At 31.7% G+C, this 18,738-nt stretch overlaps 1 protein-coding gene across 4 annotated transcripts; it reads left to right on the top strand.

Moving 5' to 3' along the window:
* Positions 1 to 160: 160 nt before the first annotated feature.
* On the top strand, positions 161 to 18,214 carry LOC111503786 (uncharacterized). 4 transcript variants are annotated; one of them, XM_023158200.2, is made up of 7 exons: positions 161 to 251; positions 575 to 665; positions 721 to 973; positions 2,330 to 2,434; positions 5,749 to 5,880; positions 11,805 to 12,002; positions 17,522 to 18,214. In XM_023158200.2, exons 2-7 carry the CDS (start codon positions 597 to 599, stop codon positions 18,091 to 18,093), a joined length of 1,329 nt encoding a protein of 442 aa, XP_023013968.2. In that variant the 5' UTR covers positions 161 to 251; positions 575 to 596; the 3' UTR covers positions 18,094 to 18,214. The 4 variants fall into 4 exon arrangements, with proteins under 4 accessions (XP_023013968.2, XP_023013960.2, XP_023013977.2 ...); XM_023158192.2 differs by lacking the exon at positions 161 to 251 and adding an exon at positions 259 to 417; XM_023158209.2 differs by lacking the exons at positions 161 to 251; positions 5,749 to 5,880 and adding an exon at positions 259 to 417.
* Positions 18,215 to 18,738: the final 524 nt, after the last annotated feature.

Here is an 18,738-nt window from a genome sequence, read left to right as displayed (position 1 = left end):
AATATACTCTTTTTATAAAAATGGTACTATCAGTTGTTATGAAACAATAGAAAACAAGGATATCATTTAAAAATTTGAAATTAATATTATTTGGAATTCAAATTTGGCTCCCTGCACTATGGTATCCTAGAAAACCTTGAAAACATCAAATTTAATTTGGCAACAGTGGCAACTGGAAACGATCTCAAAACAAACCTGTGACGTAGTCAACAGGCCTAGCTTAGAATTCCAAAGAAATTTTGGCTTTTTTGGTAAGTTTTTTCTGATACTACAAAAAAAGTTATTCTGTATGTTTTGAGATAGAGACCTATTAAAATTCTCTCGGTGTGGGAAAGTGTACCTCATGTTTTCTGTTTTAAGAAAAGATTTTGGAAGGGTAGAAGGTGTTAGCGAAATGCCAGCTGAAAATTATTATTGGTAAACTAATATTTCATTTGAGTATATAAAACTATGTATAACTTGATTTGAAACTCATTTGAACATAGAAGTTGCCATAAGATTTAATAAATTTTGTACATCTATAACCATGTGATTCTAACCTAACACTTCCTCACTGACAATGTTTTTTCTGTAGCCCAGATAACTTCTTCAAGAAGATGACAGATTTGGATTCACCCAAGAAAAATAACGATTGTTATTTTTACTATTACTCCACATGTGCCAAGGTAAGATTACTCTGCCATATGTTGTTGACATTTTTTAAGATTTCATCATTTTAAGGGGGACAATTGCACCTTTCGTCATGAACCTTCAGCTCTTGGATGTGAAACTATGTGTTCCTTCTGGAAGGAAGGCAAATGTTTGAATGTTCACTGCAACTTCCGTCACATGGAGCTCCGAAAAAATAGAAAGGCTATACCTTGTTACTGGGAGTCTCAACCTGTTGGTTGTCTGAAAGCTCATTGCCCTTTTTTACATCAAAATCCGAGGCCCTCTGATGATTCTTCGATTGATCATTCAAATCTATCTTCAGGTAATAATATTATGTTTATTGTCATTAGATCCAAGCAGACATTGACGTCCAATATATTATATAGATATTTGAACATATTACAAAGTTTGAAAAAGCATTTTAAAAGATAATAATAATTCAATTTCAATGGATTCAAGAAGTTTTGGCATTGTACAATTTGATTTATAATCACTTCCTCTTTTGAATAGACTAGATCCAATTGAAGGTATTCTCAGTTAATTTGAAGAGTGTATTTACCATCACTGTCGATAACTTAGGATTAGATTATAATAATAAGCAATCTAAATATTTATGTTGAAAGAAGGAAGCAGCAATATTTCAATTTTTTCAAGAATAGATCTGCAAGGCGTCAAAATATGAGTATCAGGAATGCTACTAATGTTTATTTTCTTAAGAATTTTCATTATACGCATTTATGGTCAAGGTAATGTTTTGTTAAGCATTAAATATAAAAGTGTTCATGTACATACATGAAGCCTCTCTGTTCAGTCGGAGAATATTTAAACGAAATGTCCTCAAATCATTTTGCTCCAAATTTGTTCTGCCTGCTCCTGTTGCTGGCAAAAATGACACTAATGCACCATTTAATTTCCCCTCATACCTCTATGCATTTTTAAAAGTATCTTCCTTTTATGGTGACTGTTACTGGAAGAATATATTAGATCACCAAATTTCAATAAAATTGGATAAGGGATATTTACAGTATTAATACAAAAAAGGAATTTTTCAGAATAAAGATTAACACTCTGTATCTTTGCGACAATGCGTTTCCGGACCTATTTTTATGTGAACGTTTTTCATGAAGTTAGCTCTTGGACATGTTTTCAATGCAATTAAACACCCTGTATATTACCAAAATTTTGATATCAACAAAGCAACCCTAATTGTGTCAGTGAAAATGTTCAAAGTATTGAAACAATGGTTTGAAACTGAAACAATATAAAGGTAATCATGCAAAAAAATTATAAGTGTGTTTTTAGCAGTATAGCCAAATTGGTCAACAGTTTTATTTACTCCAATTAGTAGTATAGCATTGGAGAGCAAAAAATTTAGAAAATTAACCCGTTTTTCATCCTCAGCATAGAATGTATACTTCTCAAATTTTTCAACGTTATTTGATTAGAAGGAAGAGGTTTCATTGTGGTTGTGTCAAAATTATTTTGAGTTGTCCGTGCATTGAAAAAATGTCTTTGAGTTGTTCAAACGGCAATCATGTACATTGAAAAATTTCAAATCAAGCTAGTAGGTACTTGATACATTGTTTTAATGGAGTAGTAGAAAGCCAAAAACTTTCTTTCCCAAAAATTAATCACTCTTAAAAATATAACCCTTTCAATTCAAATTGTTTTAATATAGTTTCAGATAGATCTGTTTCCGAAAACATGTTGAATGACCAGTTGAATCAACAGAACGAACGTAAAGTGACAGCTGTTGACAGCCTAGTGGTGAATTTTGAAGAAGGTATGCAACTTGTCAAGTAATTGTAACGAAGAAAGCAGAAGCAATAGTTGATTTTGGAAAAACTTGAGTTATATTTGTCGTATTTTATGGTTTCGTTGAGATTTTCGAGTTGAATGTTTGATTCAATATTTTTTGAATTCTTATGCCTAGTGACTACAAAAGTTTAGTATGAATGAATTGTGAGCTTCCCCGCAAGTGCAGCTGGTTATCGTTATTTTACTTTTTTTTTAGCTAATTGTATACACACGTGTAGAAATTTTATGAAAATTTTAGTAATTTTCGATGCTAGTCCATGAATGAAGCAAGCAGAAAACGTTGAATCTGTATCGTTAGACAATTTAACCATGTCGATATGGTTGAACTATTAATGAATAATTAACATTTAATTAACCACTTTTTTTGATCGCTGTCATTTGGCAACTTGGATTTGATTATCGCATTTGAATTTTTGGTTGTCAGATTACAGTCAAAATTTGATGATGAATACTGTGTATATGGTATTGAGATGAGTTTATCCCATTAATATATCAAATTATTCGGAAGCATTAGACTTTGCAGCGAGAAATAGTTTTTAACAAATATTGCCTGACACATAGTTGTTGAACAATTATGTCCTTCTCATTTAATTCGACAACTATCATAGAAATGAAAGTTTTTGAAGGGGAAAGTTGAATAATGAGATATTTTTTCAGTACAAAATAGTTTATCTTAAAGGAATAGATTCTTTATTGAAGGACCAATGTAAATCACGTTTCCCAACAATGAAGTGCAAAACACCTGTGATGCTAATTCGTTTATTGGAAAATAAATTGAGAAATGTTTTGTCATTTGGACGGACATTACTTAGGTAATATGTAACTACCACCCAATGCATTTGCTGGTGAAATTGTGATGGCTGAATTTTTTATTAGGTCTTCATTTTAAGTGAAGTTTTTTTATTTGATGTTAAGGGTGCAAAAACCCTTTGTTCTCAGGATCTCAGGAATTATCGATTGTAGGATAAAATGAGTTACTATATTTTTCACCACGATAATTCTTTAAAAAAAAAAAGGTTCAGACTCTTCTTTCTCAGAAATTACAGTTTCTCAAAACTTTGGAAGTCTAATCATAACATTAATTTATACGAATTCTCAGATCTACCATGAAATGGGCAGTTACCCATTATTCATTTTGAAATTTTCCTCGAAGCACCACCCATGCTTTTTTAGAGAATTCATTCATTTGCTTTTTCAATTTGACATTCAGTCGGAAAGCATAAATACTTGTATGTGATAACTGACTAAAATATTGGAGTCAGGCTGAGCTGAAAAATGTTCAACATTCGGATACACCAATAGGATATGTCAGCTAAAAGAAAAAATCTGAGCATATATCATGTCAAAAGTGACATTATAAAAATTAAGGAAATGCCATCGATTAACAGGACATGCTTAAATAATGAGTAACACAAAGTTGAGTCAACATAAGAAGTAAATGAATAAAATTAGCATATAAATTCATTAACACTATTGTAATTTTCCCAAACCTTACCAAACAAGTTTATTTGGTGAGGTTTGGGAGTTTATTTGAGATTAAAAATTCTGGACTTCAAAAATAATCACTACAAATTATTGCAGAACAGACAAAAAGGCACAACTGAGTAAAATAGCATACCACATGTGGGATTAATATGTTCTTCTCCATAAAATGCATGAATAACACTCATTCATGTTGGAATTCTGTATACAAAAAAGCTTCATGGACTCACATTTCTCAATATAGATTATATTCCATACTAGATGTGTTTTTCATGTGTGATTTTTTCACAATATTATACTGTTTCATCTATTTATCGAATAACATTGACCTGTTCTGCAATTTGCTGTAGGGTCCCGATCAATTTTGTCTCAGTATCTTGATTGACAATAACTACAACAACCAATAATGATGAAAACTCTGATCCTTTGAACTATTTGAGTTCATGTTCAATTGTAGAACAATGACAATAGCCGCCCTGTTATCTAGATGAATATATAAGCATAATATTGTGAATAAGGTCCACTTAAATAAACACTATTAGTACTTTACACATATAAGTACAGTGTACAAATATATTGGAAATGGTGATTTTTACAATGAAAAACAAAAAATTATTTTTGTTTCATATTCATGATGAATAAAGTTATAATCATTTTATAATATTTCAAATGTTATATATTTATATTTTTTTAAACGGTAGGAAATTTTTTGATGAACAGTAAAAGCAAGATATATTTTTTGTAGAGAAATATATAATATACTATTGATAGTTTGGAAGTAGATGTTTTTTGCTCTTTCAACATCGAATGAAAAAAATTCGTACCTTTCAGAGGTAAGATCTATTCAAAAATTTTGGCAACTGCAATTTCATCAACACACAGAACACAGTATTGTTAGAAGCGATAGTTTGTCTTGATTGAAAGCACTTATTGCCGGGAAACTCTGATATATTAATGGGTTGCACTCATCACTGGTCTCACCATTATTTTCGTTAAAATTTGTTTGTTGTCAATTTCAGCACTTTAATTTTATTAGTAAATTACAGTCTCCGCAAGTGCAACTTATATATCATTTTTCTAATAAATAAACTCAAATTTATACTATTCCACTAGCCTTAAAAGGTAATTCCTTTTCATTAGTAATGTACTAATATATTGTGGATTGACTTTATCGAGTCTTTGCCGGATTGACTTTTTTCTAAACCTAATTTTGATAGGTTATTTTGGCTTTAGGCCATGCTTTTGACGGACACTGGTTTATAATAAAGTATTTTAGGTGTTTGGAATTATTGCAGCTAAAATTCCTTTGTGATACCAATAGTTTATTTTTATTTTGAAATCATGTTAGTAAAAGGCGAGGTGCATTCTTGTGGCATTAGATATTTACATTTTTTAGGGTTTTGGGAGTGTTCAGCATTAACATGTCTATTTAAATATTTATTCTAAGTGTTTTACTGTCTCTGTACACACTGCAAAACCATCTTCGAGTTAGATTTCTAGACAGTTTTGCCCTATGTACAAAAATTTGTTTTTATTTTCACAAATGTATTTAAGACTTGTTGAATTTTTGAGTTGAATTTTTTTGTTGGCTGTTGAAATAAGTATACTTATTATCGACAATTGAATAGAATTTAATTTCATTCGGTCATTTTTGATGTTGACAGTTGAATTTATTTTGTGTAATTTTTTGGAATAAAATGTTTTTTTCTATTCAGTGTCTTTTATTTTCCATCAGTCTGCAAGAATGCACCTCTTGATAATTTTGAAAACCTTGTTTGAATTGGTGTATTCTTGCAGAGTCTGATAATGAATCTGGTCCTTCTAATTCACCTAATAAAAATGGAAATCGAATCGTAACAGTAAAAACCTTGGAGGAAATCAAACTCGAAAAAATTCATGCAGAGGCCGCAGCATATTATTCTTATTTTGGTGAGTGATCATAAACAACAATCTTAAAATAAGTTTATTTCAGATACCTACATACGTTGTTATGTTTTAAGTCTGATAAGTTGGTCTAACAAAAACTTTTCACTTTACTACTAAGTTTGACAGTTCTAGTCGAATCAATATGAGCCATATTTTTTTGCTAGGATTATTTTGATATTATTTCAATCATGCTTTCTCATGCAATGTTATCATACATCAAATTGCAAAAAACATATGCTCTCAGAAGTATGTTGTTCTCACAAAATTACTGCATAATCTCCATAATGATTTATCACAAGGAAAATTAAAGCTATATTTGATATTAACACTTCCAAAATACAAATCATGAAATCAATAAAAATTAATTGGACTTTATTGATTCCAGTGGCGCATTTACTTTTTCAGCTGCAGGAAAAACCTGCAGCACCACATCATCTGAAGATCTTGATCTGCCACTGTCCTCTCTCATAAAACAAAATGTAGGGTGTCTCCAGGGGCTCCAATAAATTCAGTACATCGCCAGAACACTTAGTGACACGGCTATCTTCAAACTTAAACCAGTCCGTTTAAGTCTTTGACCAAGGCGTAATAATGACCAAATTCAACGCTAGAACCACAGTGAACAATGACCGCATGAAGATTATAATAGGGGTCTACTAGATTGAAGTGTTCATCTATTTCGAGCCTTGGTAAGAGTTTGGTGCTTCCATCAGAGGTTGAGTCATGTTTAAAGATCATCAGTGTTACTATTAGATTGACTGGTGCCTCAGCTATACTTGTTTTCTTATAACAGTCAATTAGTTGGGCGCATGTTTGGCAATACATCTACATACAAAAGTGGTGAAAATATATAGAGAATTACAGACCCATATCTATTTTATGTATGTTTTCTAAAATTTTTGAGATTATTTTATATAATCGCATATATGCTTCTGTTCAACGACAACTATCTCAACATCAACATGGATTTGTTACTAAGTGTTCTACTGTTACAAATCTAGTCATTATTACTCAATTTATTTCCGAGGCATTAGATAACAATGGCCAAGTTGATGTTATATACACGGATTTCTCTAAAGCATTTGATAAAAGTGATCATGGTATCTTGCTCAATAAACTGATGAGTTTTGGTTTTTCGAATACTGCCTGTCAGCTGATGCAATCCTATCTGACATGTAGAAAAAAATTCGTCTCCTATAACGGTTATAAATTATATATATATATATATATATATATATATATATATATATATATATATATATATATATATATATATATATATATATATATATCTTCATTTCATAGCCAAAATATGGCTATGAAATGAAGATATATTGACTAGAATTACGTGGACAGCTTTGATCTGATGAATTATCTACTCAGTCAGATTCATTTCTCTTATGCCAAAGTAATTCAAACTAGGATTCATCTGTAAAAATATGGAATGTGCTATATACGTGGGTGACCTGATAAGTTCCCGATCTGACGAAGATACAAGACATTTTTTCAGTATTTTTTATTTTTCAAAGTAGTCTTCTTTTAACTCTACACACTTCTGCAAACGATGCTCTCATCTCCCTTCCAAATAGTACTCGGCGTTTTTCTCTGCAAAATAATTGTCCACGAAGGTGATTGCCTCTTCATTTGACGAAAATCTCTGTCCTCCGAGACGAGGGAATAAAAAAAAGTCGCTTGGGGCTAGACCTGGTGAGTAAGGCGGATGGTCAAGCAGTTTAAACCGTAATTCGTTGTCATCACTTTCCCAGCCGAAAAAACAGTTTTTGCTTATTGATCGAGTCCCAGGCATACTGCTGTTTGGGTCAGATCTTTCCTGCACTGATGAGAGGTAATACCCCGAAACTGGTCTGTAGGTGATGTACTCGACTGATTTCAGTATGGTACAGTTGCTGGATTAAGGAGAAACATCTGCGAGACCCACCACTGTGAGGTATCTTGCATAAATTTCTGTCGAATATAATTCAATTTCCAGCGTGGTGTTAGCCAGAGAAGTAGTTATTTTCAAAATTTCATTTAAAAATATTTATTTTCTCATATGTTCTTATCTTTTCCTTATTTTGACTACTAAATTCATTCAAGAATAAAATACTTTTATTTCAAAAAGTACAACAAAATTTGTATTACTCATGTATAATATATATTTTTTCATTAAGTACATATGCACAATCAAATCACTGGCACAATTTTTCTCAAATTGCATTGAAGTTCATTGCAGCTAATAACTTCACAATTTATTTTTCTAACATGATGGATGTGTCTATTCCACCAGTGACTGAATGGGACATTTGGTGGGAATTGGTTAGGGTTAGGACGATCAATCGATCTTAGCCTCCTCATTCTCCACACCTTATACCACTTGATTTTTCTTACGGGGATATTTGAAACAAAACATGTTAGTATTGAATGAGAAGGTTGAAATACGATTATTTATTTGTATTTGTTCAGTTGTCAAGGTTGGGAGACAGTTTTGGTAGGTTTATTCACTAAGATATCTTCTATTTGAAGCATCTTGGGAATTTGAAATCAAAATTTCATACTTCATATGCATATCATCATAAGTAATGTATATGCTTTGTTGAAATATACATGCGAAATTTTTTAACGCTGTTAAATATTGCAATGGAGTTGACGTTAACGTTTACTTGAAGAAATATGAATCCTAATGAATTCTACAAACTCGCTTCAATAAATATATCATCATCGCCAAATAAATATATCATCATACAGGAGTAACTCAAATTTTTCCAAAAAAAAAACAATACAAAGAGTATAACTTTGAATTCTGTATTAATTATTTTGTAATCTGCCCTGTATGCCGTTTGACTTAAATGCATTACATATGGGCATTTAATTGGTATTAACCCTATATGTTATCCAGAAAGCAAAATAAATGAATAGCAGGATTTAACATGTATGGTTTGGTAGATAAAATCATCAAAAATAACGGGTTGAAATAATTGTCATTTTGAACCCTGGAAACCATCTAATAGATCAAAAACACTGCTGTTTCGCCTTTTTTTTAAAAGGAAGCCTTAGCAAAATAACAAGTATAGTTCTTTTAGCATTATACTTGTGGCAAAATATTAGATTGGCCTGATATACCCAATTAAGAATTCAATATGGCAAACATTTTAAATATTTTTTTTCGTTTCGCCGAAATCATCCTGTCTGCAGAAACTTTTTATTAGATCTGGTACATATATTTATTTTGATAATAAAAATCTACCAACTCTATCGGGCGATGTGACAATCATTGTTAGTACGTAATTTCTTCATCATGATGTCCATGTCATTCAACTATACTTTCTTTATTTTAACTTTTTTATTTAATTTTGTCAAGAAGAGGGAGCAGAGAAAATTTTTGTGTGTGCTTTTTTGTTTATAAAATTGAAAATGTGAAAACTGTAATAACATGATTATTTTTGCAATGATTCATTTATGAATTCAGATCCGATATTACGCATTTGAAGTCTAAATTTCGACTTCACCCGGAATTTCCACGAAATAGATAACAATATTGGCCCTTCTGCTTTTCCGTATACATCTGGCAACGCTGCTCGTACTCTGCAACCAATCATTTTTCTATTCCAAAAACCAATTTGAAATTGTCATTTCTCAAGAGTAAATCGTATAAATTACGAATTCATCTATCAATGGCGAATTTTTGAAAGAAATATAAACAGTTTCATTATACCAAATAAGCAGAAGATCAACAATTTTATAAAGTAAATTAGCGAATGGAGCTGGAGCTGTCAAACAGCTCTCTAGAAGTGAGTTCAGAACTTCCAGCTATAGGTATACTTTCCTAAATATTTTACTAGTTCTAATTGCTTTTGGCATAAAGATATGTTGTTGAATATTATATACATGTAACTATGATAGATTTACATCTATTGGAATTTAAATTTTGATGTATTGGTTGTTTCAAAAGTTTTGTCTGTTTCAATGAGTCTTTTTTAAATTGTAATATCTCGGCGAATACTGATTTAATTTAATAGAACTAAGCGCCATTTGAACCAGTGCACTTTTGCCAACGTAATAGGTAGATAGATAGATACATTTATTTCAACAGAGTATTTTATAATCATTCACAGGAGTGGCAGAAAATTTTTGTCTGAGAAATACGTCAATAGGAAAATTGTAAAAATATCAAATATGTGTACATATAAATCTAAAAATGAAGCATTCAAAATGAATAGCTTCAAGTTTCAAACACGATTACAAACATATTAAATAAAATGTGCGTCATATTGCGCATGATTACTGAAAGTAGAGATAATTTATATAAATACATAGCGCAATTTTGAATAAAATTTGGTTCATAAATTTCCACAGGCCAGAAAATATTCATCAGTATTGTCTAGACTACATAAGAATTTTCTTACAGATTTCAGAAAGCTGTTAGTAACGACAATATCTTTTATGTTTTTCGGAAGATTATTATAAAATTTCATTCCAGCATAGATAGTGTGCTACATTCATATAGGGATTTTGCATGGATGGGATATGAGAAGTCTTTTTTTTGTCTTGTCTCGTAAATATGCTTTTTACGATGTATGTCAAAATGGCCTGGACGATTGATAATAAATTTTATTGATTCATATATATAGATTGCTGACACAGTAAGTAATTTGTTGATCTTAAAGGCTCCTCTGCAGGAATCTCTTGTATTTATATTAAAGATTATTCTGATAATTTTTTTTTGACATAGGAAAACTCTATTAAACCCATGACATGAGTCCCAGATGATTATCCCTTGTCTCATATCGGAGTAAAAATTCGCATAATATACTGTAACTAGTGCTTCAAGATCAACATTTTTTTTAGAACTCTCATGGCTTATGTTACCGAGGATAGTTTATTGCAAAGGTTGTCTACCTGACTACTCCAACTTGAAGTGTCATCAATGTATATGCCTAGAAACTTCACTGAAGTATTACAAATGATTTTTTGATTGTGCATAATTATGTTTTGTGATGTTTCTATACTGTTATTGACTTTGAATATGATACAATTTGTTTTTCCATCGTTCAGAACTAACTTATTCTCTAAAAAATTATCTTTGAATTGTTCTATTATTTTTTATAATATCAGGTAAGTTCGCACCTGTTAATAGAAGATTGGTATCATCAGCATAATTGATCATGTGAGCAGTGTTTATATCTGCTATAACCTCATTAATATCGTTGATAAATATAATAAATAATATTGGACCGAGAATACTACCCTGTGCGACACCCATAGACACATCTAAAGCATCAGATATTGCCGTTTTGTCTTCTTGATTGAGTTCTACTATTTGCTTTCTATTTTTCAAATATGAATTGAACCAGTTGTACGATTTTCCACGAATTCCATATTTATAGAGTTTCCATAATAAAATGTCATGATCTATGCAATCGAAGGCTTTAGATAAATCCATGAAAACTCCACATGATAGATCTCCTGTGTCCATTGCTTCTAGGACCACCCAGGTAGCTATAGCGGCCTACGTGGTCGTGTTAGATGTAGCCTGGGAATTCTAGGTCTTCTAACTGGAACCACGAATGTGCGGTTGGCTCTTGTTGTTGACTCCGTGCGTTTGTGTTGTTTCCTGCTTTCGGCAAACAAGTGTTGCCCATCTTCACACTTGGCTGCACCGCGCTGGTGAGGCCAATAGCCAGAAACACGTGTCCGGTTTGCCCCCCTGTTTGGAGTGTTGTATCCACGAGTTTTTCATTATATATATATATATATATATATATATATATATATATATATTTACATATACATGTGCACATCTATGAATTGTTTTTTAGAAGTGATGGCAAACTTCAATTCGAAAAAGACTATTCTAATTTTTTAGTATTTCAATACTTGTTCCAAAATAAGTCCATATATTACTGAAAACTGAATAAATTTTATTGCAGACCAAACCCACTCATCTCAAGTTGCAGAAGTCGGTGAGGACCTAAGACAAAGGATATTCGATAGAATGATATTGAACAAAACACTTCCTGAACGGATAGTGACCCTTCCGCAATCAGAAAAACCCAATATGACATTCATTACGACACTCAATCCACCAAAGAGAAGGCTTAGTAACGATGAGCTAGCAAATATTCTTGGTAGGTTTTTAGACATTTTTTTTTATTTTCAATGTTTCAGTGATTAAAGTAGATGAACGTCACCTTGAGCAATATTTTTTTTGCTGCTTGGGATGAACCTGTTTCTTCTGTTTCCTCCCATCTTTCAAAAACAATTTTGTTCTGTATACTGTGACAAATTAAAGAATTAACTGTCTTAAACAAATTTATTTCCAATAATATTTCACTAATCACAAACTAATTCATTTACAACACTTAGCAACTAGCGCTTAATTTATTTCCACTATTTGAATCTCTTGTTTAGCCGCTCGATTCACTTTCTGAACTGCCCTCTTGGGTCGGGAAGCCGGGCGTATATAATGTAACGGTCTTTCTAGAAATCTGTAGTCGGTTTGGTACTCAACTAGAGTTTTACCGGTGGTTGCATTATTTCGCGGTGATGTCATATGATTGTTCGCTGAGTCGGCCGTCATATCGGTCAGGGGCGGCTTTAGATTCGTTACAATACTAATTTTAGCAGGTTCTCTGTTGGATACTTATTCAAGGCCATAACAAGGATTCCATTTTGAGGGATTATAAATCATAATGCTACGAAACTTTTGTTACTGCAGGATATTCGGGGCCGCTACAGAAATATTTTCTTCAGTGTCATAATCGAAAAATTATCTTCAGCAGAAATGATTTTTATAATGGTTGGATGGTTGAAGATAATTTAATTGAGCGAGAGAGGGCTGATGGTACACCGCTTATGTATTTATCAAAGTTTCAAAGCCACCAACGACTAGTCTCGAAGTCACTCTCACGGTTCATCAATTTCCCAACTGCAACCTGTGAGAATAGTGATTCGTTTATAGATATTATTTTTCTTGGCAAAAAAACTATGAGATCTACTTTATTAATTTGAGTACCTATCGAACGACTTGAAGTTGAATCAAATGAGAATTATTTATCCTTTTGTTGTCGAACCTCAATGTTATGTCATAAGTGCGTGGGGAGGAGAAATCAGAAATTTAGGAACAGCCCAAATATACCTTTTGACGATATTATCCATCTAATTATATTATGAAGCTGAAGAGTTTCATATAATCCAAATATTTTCTCAAATTTTCTCTACATTTTATATCAATATAAACATAAAAAAATTGAAAAAAATAATACAGTTTACTGAATATTACCATAAAGCAAATTTAATCATTTGCAATGTTGAAAGAAGAGAAGAATTGTTATTAATATAACTTAGGAAAACTTGCTTCGTTTCATATATACAAAATATAACTATTCTATAATCAAATTGTAATAAGATGTGATCATTTTGATCAATACATGAAAAAGATGAGACAGCAGTAGACAAATGCTTTTGCGTATAATAATTTAAGGTAAAATTCTCGACCTAAGGTCTCGGGATTTCATCAAATTTCAATTCACCCAAGCCATTTGATTAGCAAAATTTCAAAATCAAAACTTGGAGCTCTCAGGATATATCTATTGAATATTTTGTGTATTCTGCTGGTTTGGATGCAGAGTAAAAACCTTGAAGGTGATACTTTTATTTTGATGATGCATTATTTAATTTGTAATAATATTATATTTGAAAATCGGTATCCCGTAATATAATATTTATTTATTTATATATTGGATTTTTGCAAAATATGTGGGTTAATAATTAAATTATTAATCAGTTTAAAAAGAAAAATTGTGGAGTGACAATCAGGACGGCAACTCAAGCTATTCATAGAATGTGTAGCTAACAATGCATCATGGTGAAATCTATATGGTGGATAGATATTGTCCGATCTATAGGAGAGAAGTTTTAAGACACGTCGTACTTGTGTGGAGTACTTACAAGAGAAAAATTTAAAAAAAAATTCAAATAATTATTCTGAATCATTAACAGATGACTTTTTCCAATTACAATTCTCATTTTTTCCATGGGCCTTTTTTGCATTATAAAGAAACGATTCACAGACAGTTCAGTTTGTTAATTAATTTGTGTCTGTGTCAACGTTTTTCATGAACCTGTGTATGTATTTATATTTTATTTCGAATTTATTTACTTCACCCTTTTTGAACTCGGAAAGCCGCCCTAAATGTGAATACTTATCAACGTTGTTTTCTGTAGAGTGTTCGAAACTACATTCTAGAATCCCATTTTAACATGTATGTCTTGTTCTTATACTTCAGAGTTCTGAAGATGAAACAAAGTGTCGCAACGTCGACATTTTAGCAATTGGTTTTCTTCAACATTTCGACCGAATTCCCGCCAACTTGACAATCGAAATCGTATCGAAATCTTGCTATCACAGATTCCTTATAATGCGACTGTAATTCTCACTGGAGATTTCAATATAAATTTTAAAGACAAAGCCTCAATGTCAACAAAATCGTTAGAAAATTTATTAATCAGCTTCAATTTAGAGATGCATGTTGAATTGCCAACACGTCACTCAAAATATTCTAGTTCTATAATTGACTATGTTTGTTCTAACATGAAGGGTATCAAATGCGACGTCATCAATGCAGGTCTATCGGATCATGAAGCAGTAATGTTTTATTTACCTCAGACATTTGAAAAAAGTAGTAGAAAAAAATATATGGGTAGGATATTTAGCAAGAAAAACTTTGATGGATTTAAGAAGAATTGTAATATGCTCAACTGGGATCAAGCAATGATATGTAAGGATCCTTTATCCAAATTTCATTCAATTCTTTCTGATGTATTTAATATAAGCTTTCCTCTTAAGCTAATCAAGAAAAAAGCTAAAAAACCCTGGTTGACAAAGGGTATCAAAATTTCAGCGAAAAATCTACGATCCCTACATATGATTAGAAAATTTGCCAATGAAAATGAAATCTTCACTTCTTTTTATAACAGGTATAGGTCCATTTATAGAAAAACCTTGAAAATGGCTAAAAAGGTATACTATAGGAACAGAGTAGAAAATGCAAGTCACAGGCAAAAAGAGAGCTGGAAAATTGTCAATGACTTCAGAGGTAGAAACAACTCTGCTCCTGTGAAAACAAATTTAGAATGCAACGATATCAATGAATATTATTGCTCAGTTGCAGAAACTGTTTCTAAACAGATTATTTCCTCAAAGGATCCACTGATTTATTTAAATCACATCTCTGTTTCTGAATCTTTCTTTTTCACGCCTACGGATACAGTAGAGATGAAACAAATCTTTAATGAAATTAAAAATAAAAATGCATCTGGGTGGGATGACTTATCTATAAAAATATTTTCACATCTTCCCGACTCGGCTATTATGGTACTAGTTGAATCAGTAAATGTTTCATTTGCAACAGGAGTTTTTCCATCATGTTTAAAAAACGCAATAGTAATTCCAATACATAAGGGGGGTGATACTGATAATCCCGCAAATTTCAGACCAATTTCAATGTTACCCACACTTTCAAAAATAATAGAGAAACTCGTGAAAAAAAGAATAATGGCCTTTCTGAATAAGCATAACACTATTATTTCTACACAATTCGGATTTCAAAGAGGGAAAGGAACAAATGATGCAATTTTCAACCTTCTTCAAAACGTTTACCTGAATCTGAATGATAGGGAAGTTGCAGCAGCAGTTTTCTGTGATCTGACAAAGGCTTTCGACTGTGTTAATCACAAAATTCTGTTGCAAAAATTAGAGAAATATGGGTTTAGAGATGTAGCAATCCAGTGGATTGAGTCTTATTTATCCGGACGGAGTCAAAGCGTATTTCTTCAAGGCAACTTATCACACAAATTAGAAATTAAATGGGGGGTACCTCAAGGATCAGTTCTGGGACCCACCCTTTTCTTAGTCTATATAAATGATCTAGCCTCAATTGATATTTCCGGAGAGTTCACTCAATTTGCAGATGACACCACAATACTTTGGCATGATAAAAATGGCACACAATTGCATCAAATGATTGAGAATGATATTAGAAAAGTTAAAGATTGGTGTGATGCTAATAGGTTGTCTTTCAATATATCAAAAACTAACATCCTAACTTTCAAATGTAATCTTCAAGAACTTCATATAGGAAATCAGGTGATAAGTTATATGTCGGAAACAAAATTCCTGGGTTTATATATAGATGATAAATTGAAATTCGAAAGTCACATTGAAAAACTCAGAAGAAAATTGGCATCAGGATGTTTCGCTGTAAGAACCATTTCATGGGAACTTGGTGTAGATATGGCAAAAAGTGTGTATTATGCTTTAATCGATTCACATTTGAGATATGGAATCTGTTTTTGGGGATCATGTAGTCGATATGTCTTCAATATGATTTTTGTTTTGCAAAAACGAGCAGTAAGGTATATGTGCAAAGCTAAATTCCGGGATTCTTGCAAGCCACTCTTTATAAAACATAAAATCTTAACATTACCTTGTATTTTTATCTTAGAATCAGTATGTCTCATGCATAGCAAATTTAAAAACAAACCTCATGAATTGTCTCAATACAACACAAGACAAGCACTAAATATAACCTTACCAATTCCAACATCGACACAAATAAAAAATTCCATATTTTATAATGGTAAAAAATTATTCAATCACCTACCAAATGAGATAAAAATTTTAGATAGCAAAAAACAATTCAAAAGTACCGTAAAAAAACTTCTATTGACGAAGGCTTTCTACTCATTAGATGAATTCTACTGTATGAACTTTTAATGCGTGAAATTTGACTTCGTTATACATTATTATTTAATGTGTTTCAGTGATACTTATATTTTATTTATATTTATATGAACTTCATTTTATATTTACACCTCCTTGTTGTTAATATTCGTACAAAGCAAATTTTTATTGTGACAATTTTAATATTTTATGTACATGCATTGTATAATTGCACATGTTGTTGTTAAGTGTTTTAGAGTTATATATGTATATGTGTGTGTATGTGTATGTATGTATATGTGTATATGTATGTATGTGTATATATGTGTATATATGTATATAAAATTGTGATCATTTTTATTATTTTCATGTACTTATATTTCATATTTTGTATTCTATATTTCATATTTCATATTTTGTTGACCAGTACGAGGATAATGTATCAAATTTCCTTTGACTCAGATGTGCGTCTATCGTAGTCCAATTATAATTATTATCACTTTTTCTACCTCACTATTTATCATATCGATATATATCTAAAGGTGATTGTTGTGTTATTTTGTTCTTTTATTTTGTAAACGACTTTGTCAATGAGAATTATGTTCTTCAGACAATAAAGTATATTTTGATTTGATTTGATTTGGTATTCAACGGTCGCCATTCAATTCGGTTGTAATTTTTTAAATCACATAAGTACATATATGAAATGGAAATTCAGTCAAAGAAAACCTGAAAAATCCAGAGAATTTAAATAGAACCAGTTAGTGCCAATCCTGCTGAACCATGAAATTTACCAAAAAACCTTTCTTGTTAGTATTCTCTTTCATTCCCTCTATGGAGTATGTTTCTTTGAATTATTATAAGTGCAGCTATTATTTGCATTGTTATTTTCATATATTACTGAATAACTTCATCTATTTACAGGTGATGAATCTCTTAGAAAAAAACCAAGAATTGTCTTTGACCGCGAAGCCGAAAATCTTGAAGTAACGTTAAGTAAAAAACCCGCTAAGGTATACTATTCACTTGCACACGACCCAAATAGGAAAGTCACTAGACGGAAACTGCCAATCAATTCTCCAAATTTATCCGATATTAAAATAAAAACTTTAGCTGAAATTCGGGCCGAAAAGCAAGCCAGGGCTTTGAACGAAATAAACACAGAGGAAAGTGACCAAGAAGTGACTAGTACCAGCATGGAAGAAAACCCTGTAGAAAACAACCACAAGGAGAATTCGGAGAAACACACCAAGAATGCCACTCTTAGGAAAAAAATTAAACTCCGCAGGCCGGTACTCGATCTAGCTTCAGAGCGGAATGAGGAAGAATCAGATGTTCTCAAAAATGATCAAATGGATACCTCAACGGAACTCTGCGACGCTGATAACTTTTCAGGAAAAGCAATAGATGAACATTTGTTGTTAGAAAGCGACGATGACGATGAGAGTGTTACCTTAAAAGTGGAGGAAGAGTTGTTGAATGATTTCGACGACTGAACTAGTTACCGTACTTTTACCTCATATGATTTCAGAATATATTTTAGATTTTATGATTCACGTTCCATATCAAAGTTTAATTTGATGATATTGAGAATAAACAAAAATTTTTAATTCGAAAGTAGTTTACCTCAAAAGATTCAGAAAAGTTTTCCAGCTAGCAAGAAAGTGAGGAATGACATACACTATGAAACATCTATTCAGTTCTATCTTCAGGAAAAATTAACAATTATATACAATATAAATAAAAATGGAGATATGAAATACAGAGAGCTCAAATGGGCAGAAGGTTTATATTACTGGAGTTTTATCCCAACACCAAACCGTTATTTTAACACCTCGATACGTGTTTCGATCACCAAGTGATCATCTTCAAGAGGAAGATCAAACTAAACATACTTACAATGTTATCCTTATTTATACCATAGATACCTCTTCTAGGTATAGTTCAAGTAAAAGATATAGTGCCCCTACCTTCCAGCAGTTCCCCTTTAATAACACACACAACGGCGGTACTCATCGCTACATTCTGTTGGTCACCGTAACATGACTTCAAATTTAATTTTATGACTCTTCAGCCAATCATAAAACTCGGTTAGTAAAAATTATCCAATACGAACCGCCAATTCTTCAGTCCACGTGGAC

The sequence above is a fragment of the Leptinotarsa decemlineata genome, unplaced genomic scaffold (assembly GCF_025532065.1).
Source record: "Leptinotarsa decemlineata unplaced genomic scaffold, Ldec_3_MD MMD2_tig00026328_RagTag_RagTag, whole genome shotgun sequence".
In the NCBI taxonomy this organism is placed as follows: domain Eukaryota; kingdom Metazoa; phylum Arthropoda; class Insecta; order Coleoptera; family Chrysomelidae; genus Leptinotarsa; species Leptinotarsa decemlineata.
Note: the sequence above shows the minus strand (reverse complement) of the source record. Positions and strands in the feature narration are given on the sequence as shown.

Excerpts from the sequence above, each read along its gene's own strand:
- LOC111503786 (XM_023158192.2), top strand. The coding sequence starts at position 344 with ATGTTTTCTGTTTTAAGAAAAGATTTTGGAAGGGTAGAAGGTGTTAGC. Across the intron at positions 666-720 it reads ATTACTCCACATGTGCCAAG|GGGGACAATTGCACCTTTCG; the intron begins GTAAGATTACTC and ends CATCATTTTAAG. Across the intron at positions 5,881-11,804 it reads AGCATATTATTCTTATTTTG|ACCAAACCCACTCATCTCAA; the intron begins GTGAGTGATCAT and ends ATTTTATTGCAG.